Source organism: Phocoena sinus, chromosome 7, assembly GCF_008692025.1.
Source record: "Phocoena sinus isolate mPhoSin1 chromosome 7, mPhoSin1.pri, whole genome shotgun sequence".
NCBI lineage: Eukaryota > Metazoa > Chordata > Mammalia > Artiodactyla > Phocoenidae > Phocoena > Phocoena sinus.
Window position 1 is genome coordinate 100,747,999 of NC_045769.1, and position 12,153 is coordinate 100,760,151.

General features: G+C 37.1%; 1 protein-coding gene across 9 annotated transcripts in view; it reads left to right on the forward strand.

Annotated features, from left to right (window-relative positions):
- DPP10 (dipeptidyl peptidase like 10) overlaps window positions 1–12,153 on the forward strand; it is a 1,311,492-nt gene that overhangs the window by 1,185,719 nt on the left and 113,620 nt on the right. For all 9 annotated transcript variants that reach the window (XM_032638357.1, XM_032638358.1, XM_032638361.1 and 6 more), the window contains 2 exons: window positions 1,168–1,322; window positions 7,452–7,549. In XM_032638357.1, the coding sequence (XP_032494248.1) occupies window positions 1,168–1,322; window positions 7,452–7,549 (253 nt within the window). The remainder of the gene's footprint in view (window positions 1–1,167; window positions 1,323–7,451; window positions 7,550–12,153) is intronic.

The following is a 12,153-nucleotide window of genomic DNA, read 5'->3' on the forward strand; positions in this document are numbered from 1 at the left end:
ACTTATAATCTTTATCCTTGTCATTTTTGTAGCAACTGAGTGTCACAATCACTTGTCCTCCAAACACTTTTCCTCTCTAGCTGCATTTTATTCTACGTCATCACCAGTGACCATTGATTACTCATGATTCCATCCCTTGCTATGGATTATCTATGCTCCCAATTCCCCCCAAAAAAGTTATTATTACATCAAAGATCTCCAACCTAATCCCAAAATCTAATTTTGAAGGTGTCTTTTCTGAGTCTACTGCTGGTATTATGTTAGGGTCTTAAAAGGAAAAGAGTTAGCATATTCAATAATTTGAAAACTATTTATTTACAAAAAGATAATTTACAGAGGTGAAGGGATAGGGGATCCATAAATGACAGAACTATAATCTAGATTAGTAGCAGCCAGGCGATGTGCACCCCTATGATGATAGAAGTGAGCCATTATCAGATACAAAAGGAGAAAATTGTGTAGATGAGGCTGCATTGATAGGAGTAGTGAGATCATTTAAAGCACTCAGCAAGCCTCAGGTGACCTTTCAGGACAGAGCCAAGGGAATACATACTCTGACTTTACTCTCCTTCTTCTAATCTCTTGCCACGGTACCATAGTGGCCATGCTCTAGAGAGCATGGGAGCCCTTTTGATATAGTTCATACAGGTTAATTTCCTGGGCCAGAAATCAGGTGTAGAAAAGTGGGTAGTGGATCGGGGGTCACGTGAAAGATATCCAGTATATTTTTTAAAATTTCATTTCCTTAGAGCTTAGAATAGTTTAACGCATCTAGTAGGTATTCCACTTGTTTGATGATGAGAGGTTGGAAATATGACTGAATGCAGATATGAATGAATAGCGACACGAATATGGTTTTATGCCATGTTTCAGTCTTCAATTACTGTTCTCATTCTTTTTACTCTGATAGCGCTTTCGTCTCCTCTGTTCACATTGTTGACAATCCATGAAATCCTGACTTCACCGCTTTATTCTTTCCTTTCTTTACACCTTCTTTTCTTGGGATTAAAAGGGTAGCTCAGAAATACAGAATTCTTCATGAAGTTGATAAAATCCACCACACTGTATAGAAAATATTTATGTACAATGAAGATTTCAAGGACAGATGTTTGTGGGTCACTGAACCCACATCTACAGTTGTTTTCAAATAACACTCGTTTATTCTAGAGGAACTTCTGCATTCTCACATCGCCCACTGGTGGTCACCCGATGGAGAAAGGCTTGCCTTCCTGATGATAAATGATTCCTTGGTGCCTAACATGGTTATCCCCCGGTTTACTGGAGCTTTGTATCCCAAAGGAAAGAAGTATCCATATCCTAAGGTAAGTAAAGTGGAAGCGCTGTTTGTCCCCCCACTCTGTGTGCCAGTGACTTGATTGATAGTATTCTCGGTTCATGAACAAGTTGTCTTTGGAGAATAAAATAAGCCCCCTTACCAGTCGACAGAGTCATCATTTTGAGAGCTTGCAGTGGTCTGTGCGCAGTGCTTGTGTATGAACAGCTAAAGATGATTCAAGCGTGCAGGAACTTTTGCTGTATTTCTTTCACTTTGATGCTCTCATTCTTTATCCCTCACCTTCCTAGTTGAAAAGAGGGTGAGAAAACATAAGAAGCAGCATTGATCCCAGGGCAAAAGTTTCTCCAAGGTATATTCTGTGAGTTGTTAATAGCTATTGTCACACTTTTTGTAAAGTGTGACACTTTTTGTAAAGTGTCACAGTCAAATAAGTTGGGAATTCTCAGTTTAAAAAAAAAAAATCTAGCTTTTTTTCAGATGATTTCTTAGAGCACTTAATATACTGCTTGCTAATGTGTATTATAAATCTCCTAAAAAAGTAGACTGAGCATAAAGAATCCCTAGTAAGGAATAGACTAAGCATAAATAATCTCAATAAAAAATAGACTAGGGCTTCCCTGGTGGCGCAGTGGTTGAGTCCGCCTGCCAATGCAGGGGACACGGGTTCGTGCCCCGGTCCGGGAAGATCCCACATGCCGCGGAGCGGCTAGGCCCATGAGCCGTGGCCGCTGAGCCTGCGCGTCCGGAACCTGTGTTCCACAAAGGGAGAGGCCGCGGCGGTGAGAGGCCCGCGTACCGCAAAAAAAATAAATAAATAAATAAATAAAAAATAAAAGACTAAACATAAAGAATCACCAATAAAGAATAGACTAACCATAGAGAATTTATTAGTATTAATATTAGCACCAGTATTATTTTGGCAGAGCATACTCTGGAACATACTTTATCAAATGCTGGGGTAGAACCATAGCCAGGCATAGCTGGAATAGATGGAATTGTTTTATTGAGTGAAGCGAAAATGAAACCCTGCCCAGATAGCAAAACTATTTTTAAGTGTTGGGTGAGGCCTCTGAAAGCAGGCTGTGGAACCATCTGGAGTGTATTGGTTTTTCTCTTATATGTCATCGTTAATTATTTAAGGTCTCTTGCTTTAAAGTTTATTTTCCCCATGTTTACAAAACAAAAAAAAGTGAGCCCCCCCGCAAGCATTAATCATGTAAGGATGTCTTATAGAAAACTTTTAAAATTCAAGTTTATACATTTTAGCTCTTAATGAGGTAAGAGAAGGCTGCTGATTTCATTTAGAAGTCTTTATTAAGCCATTTCTTTAGTGAGTTGTACCTTGTGTTTCCAAAGTACAATAGGTTTTATACCTTTAAGTTTGTGTAGTACCTTAACTGGGCAGAGTACTGGAAAAATTATCCATCACGTGTATTTTTCTACTCCTGCAATGAAGGCATGGTCGGGGGGGATGACTTTCCTTATTTTCCTATCATCTACAAGACTCAAGTTATCCAAGGTGGGGACAGGAGGAAGGAAAGTAGTGAATATGGAGAGTCAGGGCTGCAAAGCCTGTTTCCTCAGGGAGATTCTGTGCTATCTTTCTCCCCATCCTATCTTCCTTTCAATAGGTTGTAGTAACAGAGTGACTGATTGACAGCTACGGAAGACAGCAGGTTTGAGAGGAATAAGATTCCACGATTTTGAAATATTATTTTTAGGGTCTTCTCTGGACATAGGTCTGAAAGCACGTATACTCAGTGCTCTTCAGGAAAAAATGGCAATTTGACCTAACAACAGAATAATTATATTTCCCAAGACATTTGTATGGTACTCCAAGAAAAGTACTTATGTCTTCTCCAATTGTAGATTTAGCCATGTTTTATGTATGACAGTTTGTGCGGGTACAACATACCTGTACCAGTTTTTTTTTCCAGAGAAAAAATTAAAAGATTTTCGAAATATATTCTCACCCCATTTGATTTACTTATAATAATGAAAGTTCACCTGACAATGTAAATACAAAATGAAGAATGGGTCCATACTGTGAAAAGCACATGTCAATGGGCAAGACAGGCACTCAGAGCTGTTCAGTGTGTGCCTTGCACAAAGGGAATAAAATCAACCCCAGGGAAGGGACCACTTTCTGTAATTCATTTTCCAAGAGGAGTGGGGATTTTAGGATTCACACAGAAGAGCCATATGTAATAGCTGCATCTTCGAGTTGCCTTCTCAGTTACAGACTCTTGGTGCTTGAACTTGGACACTCCTAGGCCTTATAATTTTATCAAGACTGAGGCAAGCAAATGGACGTACAGAAACATCTGAGAAAATCTAAATAAGTCATCAGTAAGTCAGAAGATACGGGGTTGACAAACCTAGACAATTTGTTTTTATTTAATAAGTTATTATTTAATTAATTAATATTTCTTAATAGTAAAGCTAGGCATAAAATAATAATAATGTTTGTTTACTAAATGGGTAAATCATGTGTGCTAATAATATGCTATATATTTTCAGGGAGACTTTTCACGTTTTTTCTTCATTCGGCCGTCTTCACAAGTGCCTCTGTTTTACAACTGGGCCAACTAAGCTTCTAAAAGGCTAAGTCCTTTTATAAAAGTCATAGTTATTTAGAGAACAGAGAAATAACTCAAGTTTATTGATTCTGTCTCTCTCTCTCTTTCTGTCTAAAACTACCAGAGGTTAACTTGTATCTCAGAAGATGTAGCTGGAATCAAAATATCTCCTTGTCAGGTTAGCGAATAGATGTGGAGCTCTCTTTGCTCCATTAACTGCAAGTGACTCAGCTCTGTATGAGTAAAATTCTTAGCCTGTATATTTAATAAATGATGTATCTAATGCATGATGTATGTAATACATAATGAAGGTCCTGAGTGTGTATTAATGACTACCATTGAGGAGTATTAAAAATAAAGAAAAATATTATAGTGGCCAAAGAGAAAGAATCCCAAGTCCTCACGTGGCTGTCAGTAGAAATATCTGCCCAGGTGCTTAAGACAATAGGACTCAAAGAAACTAGGTCTGGGTTTTCATCCTTGTTCTCAGAATAAATTTCAGAATAATTTTTGGTCTGTTACTTGAATTTTCAGTCTCATTATTTTCTACTCTGGTTTAAAAAAAATGTTTGTTAGTTTTTCCACTAACAAATGTGTTATTTTGAGTTGTTCTTACTTATGCAATAAACTTCCCCAAAGTGGTGCTTTAGACATCGAAGTAATGCATAGAGTTCACACTAAATTGTGCTTCAAATTAAACTAGATTAAAACGAGTGCAGCAAATACCCAGTGTGGTCAGGTTTACTAATGAAATACTTACACTAAACAAATATATTTGTATTTTGCTTAATTCAGCATAATTCAGAATTTATAAATACCCTATCGTTAGCAATTCAGCACAAAAAAGATGCACAGTTCTATCTCAGCAACTCAGATTAATCTTCTTAATTAAAACATTATCTCGTTTAATGACAGTTTGGTTGCCAGTAAAATAAGGTTAAGTATTATTGAGGCTTGTGTTTCAGAATCATAGAGGAAGGATTCTATGGGATTGCAGTCTTTGTAGCAATTTAGACTGTTAAAAAGCAAATAGATGAACTCCTCTAATTTGCAAACTATTGAAACAATTCAAATATTAAAGGGTACAAATGAACTTGCAATGTGCACTTAATTTCAAAACTCCAAGGAAAGAAATCAAATTGAGATTATAGAATGCTAGACAGCTGAATTTTGGAAACAGCTTAATGTTTGGTTTTTGTCTAAAACTGACCATAGGTGTACACAACTTTTTTTTTAGATGTTTTCATTTCTTTACTTTCTTTCAGTTCCAGTAATTTCATACAAATTCAGAGGGAGATAACAAACTTGCATTGACTTTGAACCAAATGGATGTTAAGTGGTTATGTTTTCATTTATCAATGATCCTCTTGTTTAGTGATGGCTCCAAACTTTTCTTTTATTTGAATCTGAAAGTATTTTTAATTCATATAATAAATTAGTTGGCATTTTTCATAAATGCTTTGTTATAGTAATGGCTTTCTAACTTTATCTTGTACTTCAATCATGGACTTTTAGACTCATGGTGTGTACACAACTTTTAATTTGTTTTCATGTGAAAACTAATTGGGATACCAGTGATCCTGTATAGTCCTATAGACCTGAAAAAAACTGCCTTAATATGTGGTAATAACTGTGTATATCTTTGACAAAGTATGTCATGAAATAAGGCATCACTGATAAGAATTCATAAAAATTGATCAAATTTAATTTAATTTCTCTTTTTCTTTAATCAGTTTTTTGTTTGTTTGTTTGTTTGGGGTTTTTTTTGCGGTACGCGGGCCTCTCACTGCTGTGGCCTCTCCTGTTGCGGAGCACAGGCTCCGGACGCGCAGGCTCAGCGGCCATGGCTCACTGGCCCAGCCGCTCCGCGGCATGTGGAATCTTCCCGGACCGGGGCACAAACCCGTGTCCCCTGCATCGTCAGGCCGACTCTCAACCACTGCGCCACCAGGGAAGCCCTGAATCTTTTTTTGGTATCTTTAAATCACTTTTATCATTCCCTTTAGATTTTTGTCAGGTCTTTTAATTCAACTCGCTTTTAATTTCCTCTGTCCTTCTCTGTATATCTCACATGGTCTTCTCTTCACAAAGCTACACCACAATGATACTGGTGTATTGTTTAGAAACACATTGAGCCACAAGTAGCCAATTGATTCTGTTAAATATTTATTCACATAAACATTCTTTCATTCATTCATCCTACATGCTTGAGATATATTGGCATAAGTTCCCATTTCTGCTCGCTAAGAGTTCACAGTGTATTTAGAAAAACTTCGAAGGCCTAGGAATGAATGGAAGCAAATCTAGAGCAGTTAAGAGCATCCTGGGGTTAAATACTAGCTCCCATCAGTTATTGGGATTTTCACCCTGCACAATTTGCTAAGTTCTCCATTTTCATCTAGAAAATGGTTATAAATAAGGTCTTAGGACTGTAGTAGGAACATATTAATACGATAATTCATGTGATGCTTTAAACACATAGTAGGAGCCAGAAACATACGAACTGCTATACAAACTAGTTATTATTTCATAAATTTTGATTTAATAAACTCAAATTACATTTTCTTACCACTGTCTTTCTAGTCTTCATGCCAGGTACATAGTGAGGGCATTCTGCTCCATGGCCCACATCCCAAGGGAGATTATACCTCATTTAGTATTCATTATAATTTAAAAGAAAACTATGATGATTAATGCATGGAAGAAATTAGGTATTGTGGAATTTTAAACATGTGGCACTGGGATAGGGTAGGGTTTTCTTTTTCTTTCTTCTTCTTTTTTTTTTTTTTTTTTTTTTAAATTAGCCAAGCTTTCTTCCCTTTGCTTTTCATATCCTATAGTGTGAGCAGCTGCTTTATCTACTAGTTGTTTTGTAAAGCCAGCCCTTCTGGTGTCATTCTAGGGGAAGAACACAGAGCGTTGCCTACTGAGTAAAGTCATCATGATTTTCTGTCACCTTTAATTGTCTGACTAAGTGCTAGAGAAGCAGCAATCTACAAAAACAATTGAAAGCAATCATGTTGTTGCATTTAAAATCATTTCTACTTTAGAGACATTAAACTTTTTTCCCCATTCTAACACAAAATTGTAAAAGAATCAAAATGCATTTTCTTTTCTCTTTCTGACTTACTCATATATATGGAATGTAAAAAAAAAAAAAAAATTGGTACTGATGAACCAGTGGCAGGGCAGGAATAAAGACGTAGACAGAGAATGGACTTGAGGACATGGTGTCAGGGGTGGGGGAGGGAAGCTGGGGCAAAGTGAGAGTAGCATCGACATATATACACTACCAAATGTAAAATAGATAGCTAGTGGGAAGCAGCAGCATAGCACAGGGAGATCAGCTCGGTGCTTTGCCATGACCTAGAGGGGTGGGATAGGAGGTTGATGCAAGAGGGAGGGGATGGGGGATATATGTATGCATATGGCTGATTCACTTTGTTGTACAACAGAAACTAACACAGTATTGTGAAGCAATTATTCTCCAATAAAGATCTATTAAAAAATGCATTTCTTTCTTTCTCTATATATTCTAATAATGTATTTGCATTGCAACTTTCATTTTCTCAAAGGCAGGTCAAGTGAACCCAACAATCAAATTATATGTTGTAAACCTATATGGACCAACTCATACTTTGGAACTCATGCCACCTGATAACTTTAAATCAAGGTATGTAATTTCACTTTCACTTTTACCAGAAGATAGATCTCTTAACTCCAATTATCATTTTGTTGCAATTAGAGAGAGGTGTGATCAGCTCAACAAATTCACTTGAAAATAAAACTGAGGTTGCGTCCATTAGTGCAGGAATGAACTCATTGTGGATCTCTTGTTGTTCCCAGGAAGCATTTAGAGTTTTGAGGTCATTACCAGCACCACAAAATGACTAAATATACTGATACCAAGAATTAGCTCTTTGGCAGGAGATGTGACAGAGAGATGGGAACAAAGGATAATTTTCCATTGAATTTTCTTCCTGAAAATAGTCACTCAATGTTTTTAAATGGTCCTCTTTCAAAGAGTATAATCTTCCTAAAATGTGTGTAATTTTCCAACCTTTTCCCTGTAACTTGCCAATGATTCCCTAGCTTTGTTTTCCACGCAGAGAAATTTAATGAGATTTTGTTTTGAAATATCCTACCTAAGAATCCTGCTTATTTAAGTCTGAGTGGGGAGAAAAGAAACACATTTTATGGGTCAAAAACATAATTTTAATATTAGCAAAATTTCCAATATTTGAACAACTAATCAAATGACCATGTGGATTGTGAAATCCAGAGTGGTCTCAGACTTCAAAGGTGATTCTTTCAAATATTTTAATCCTGTGAAAATTTACAGCAGTCCTGGAGATGGAATAGGCAGCTGATTTAGGAAAATAGTTTTATACTGTATTGAATGGTATAAGGCTAAGCTTAGAGTTTGTTTTGATGACATCAAAAATAATCACAGGGTGACTGATTCAAGTAGAAATTCCATTCAGTGTTCCATTGACATATTTGGGAAAATTTCATCATATTTGGGATTTTCACAGATAGTGCAGCCTTTAGCATGTAGAAATTTTTCCTACTTGAAAAGTTATTAAAAATATATGGAATGCTTACACTGGAAAGACCCCCATTATTATCTAATATAAACTGTTCCTATTGTTGGGCCCCTATTCCTTTGGGGCCCAAAGAAAAAGTATGCTAAAGATTAGTTGGTAGTAGAGGTAGAAAGTGAAGTAAAGCCTTTTTCAAGTTATAGAGCATTTCATCTAGGTTGTGATGAAAGATCTTATAGAGTCATTAAAATTGACATATAGAATACATACAGTACAGTTGACTAAATCAGATGAAACTTCTACTTCTGAGCTTGGTTTACCAGCTATGAAAGATTTGGACACAAATGAAGCAATTATGAAAATTATTAATATTTTATGTGATCCTTAAGGCTTATCTTTTTCTCTGGTGTGTTCAGTGCTCTGAATTAACAATAAAGAACACTAACCTGGAGTGTTTGAGTCACATCTCTACTACCACTTTATTGTGTGACCTTGGATAAGTCACTGTACCTCTCTCTAAACCCGAATACCCTAATCTTAAAATAATAATTTCTCATTTTTATCAGTTTTTTAAATCTTTCAAATGGAAGTCAATTTTATAATATCCAGGTTTCTTTCTAATAGAAGGTAGTGATTCCTGACCTTGATGCTGTTACCTAAGAGTCTTTCTAATGAGTTCACCAGCTAGGACATAGCAGTGTCATCAAATACAAAGCTTTGTAAAGACAGAATCGATTGTCATTATTAGAGTATTAGTTAAGCATATATCTGTTTAATATTTGAGGTACAATGTGATCAAATTAGTCACCCATTGCGAAAAGATATCACATATCTTTAGATGTTGGAAATCCAGTACGTAGAATGGTATTCTAGATCCCTCTAAGAATGAGGAGGAATCCTGTGAAGAAAAAGTTCTTAACTGTAATTCAGGTATGTTGGTTTATCAGTGAACTTGGTCTACATTTGGGAGAGTCATGTAATACCTTATCTGCACAATGTATGTAACATGTTTCTTTTTCTGCCTCGTAGTTATGTAAGTGCCAGTTGTGGCATGTGAAACCATTCTGGTGCACCAAAGTGTATGATTTACTCCTTTAGTTGGAAAACTCAAGACCAAAATTTACTTCAGAATGTTTTTTTCAATATTCCCCAGGAATATTCAGTTTTTATGTTTCCTTACTCATTTGTTCCTGGTGAAAGCTTTAGTCCAATTTCCTATCATCTGCATTTAACCTCTCTGAGCACCAGTATTACTTTGATGGGCCTACAAACACACAGACATGAACAAAATAGAGCTATCCATGGTGCAAATCAAAGAATGCTGCATTTATCTGCACATCAAATGGAAATTAAACTCATACTTTTCCTTGATTTTGTTTTAGGATTATCAATATCTATAATATTTAACACTTAGTACTTTAGCCATATGGAAATTTGCCAGAAAACTATTGTGCCCTCCCTAGTTAGATAGACATTTGAGATCTAAAAGAGCATAACATTTTCCATAATTTACTGGTCAGGGTCCTGGAAATTAAAAACACTCAAGAGGGGTAATTGAAGCGCAGTTAATTAAGGGACTATTAACAAAGATATGCACGGGATTAAAAGGAAACTCACAAGGGACAGGAAAGCAACACAGAGTCTGCAATAGCAGAAAGCCTTTACTGCCCCAGGACTGAAGGAGCAAGGGGCAGACTCACTTAGGAAACCTGAAGAGGCTTGTAGCTGAAGAACAGAATGGACCAACAGGACCTGTCCACAGGTAGAACAATTAAGTCATTGCCAAACCGGGCCCTAATAGGGAGTGGGTCCTGGGAATAAACACCCTGAACTCTCTCTAAAGCTTTGAGTTCCTCCAGAGGTCTCTCTTGGGCTAGGGAGCCTCGTTGTAGTGTCCAGCCTCTGGAGACCTTGGGAGTGAGTGCTAAGGGGCAAATTCGAGAATAGACTTGACAAATGGGGAATATTCAACAGACATGATTTAAGGATAATATTTGCCTGAAAATTTATCATTCTTATTACTTTAGGGATGTGTTGGAGATGTCCAGAAGAAAACACAATAATTTGACGCCATGTGAAAAGTGTTCTGTCTCTGTTTCTAGCTCTGTTTCTGTCCCTGTCTCTTTCTCTCTGTCTTTGTGTGTGTGTGTGGCGTGTGTCTTTCAATCTCTCTGTCTCTCTCTCTTTCTCCGCACACGCATACACACACACGCACACACACACACACACACACACATCTATGGTTTACCTAAGTAATACTTGTACTTTTCCTGAAAACCTGCTATATTTTTCTCAAGTGCATTGTAGATTATGTAACGAATCATGTTTCAGCTGTTTGCATCAGTGTATTTTGGACATGGAGTTTACCCCTGGTGACACCTGGGTATCTCCTGTAACTTATTTTCCTTTATCTGTCTTCCTAATTTTATTTACCACAGTATTCTTAAATCATTCTAAGCTAACAAATTCTTTTTATTTTTTGAGAATGTTAGCTCTATAAATATACAAATTAATAGTTTGTTGGTACCAGTATTAGTAGCAATTTTCCCATATTTATTAGTGGCAGTATTCCCATAGGTATTGCAAGCCTATGTACCTTTATCGGAGAATTTTGGTATGAACTTAAAAATACATAGTTAACTTTTAGAGGAAATATTTTTATAATAATGAATCATGCAGATTTAGAGATTTGTCACATTGTTTTGAAGAAGTGGTTATCTCCTGTGTTCATTCATCTCCAGGCTGAAGAATAAAGACAGTGGTTTGTCTTTAGGTTCTCCTCACTCACTGTCCTTGACATTCTACTTACCAGAAATCTTTCTTTAGTCATCCACCCTTTGTGACACATTGTTCTCAGCCTGTTTCATTGATATGACACTGTCATATAGCCCCTGTCAATCTGGGCTTGAACTGCCATGGTTTTTCTTCCTATTTAATTGAAGTATGTCTAGTCTGTGTCTCTTATTCTGCCAGTGAATGTCTATACCTTCCAATGAAACCTAATTAATAAATTTATCTGTGTTGATGGAAGTGACCCTTCTTACAAGTAAAGCATGGATATTAACAGAGGTCTTTGGAGGGCACTAGCTATGAGTTGGTCATGAATGTCATCACAATACACTTGTGTGCAGAGATCTTGGGTTATCTGGAAGAGAGTGAGCTCAGAGTAACCATATGTGCACAAAGACTTGTGAACCAAGAGTAGTGATTGGACAGGAAGCCAGTGAAAACACAGGTGTGACTGCTAATATACCTGTCTGCTGGTGATGCTGGTGCCTCCATTCCACATACCCTTGTGAACAATTAGATCTCTTTTGCCAGACCACCCAGCTAATAGAAAGTCTTTCTTGACTTGAGTGCAATCCCTCTAACCCGCTTGTCTATGTCTCTGTGGCTCAAGAGGACCAGATCCTCGAGGACTTCCTGGGTAATCCAGAGCCATGGAGACTAGGAACAAGCAGGAAAGCCAGTTATAAGGAAGGGACACTTTCACTGGCCACTGGTCATGGGACACCAGATCTAATGTGTTCATGAGATGGAGTTCCAGGAGGACAGCCACATCTGCATCAGGCAGGCCAAGGAGTGTGGCATTTTCAGGTAAGGGCACTTCCTTATTTCCTCATTCAGAGGAACCCAGAATACTTATAAGCAAACTGAACAAGTCATTATAAATCATAAGGAGATGTGCACCTAGGACCTTGGAACAAAGAAAGGATACAGGATGGAATTTAAT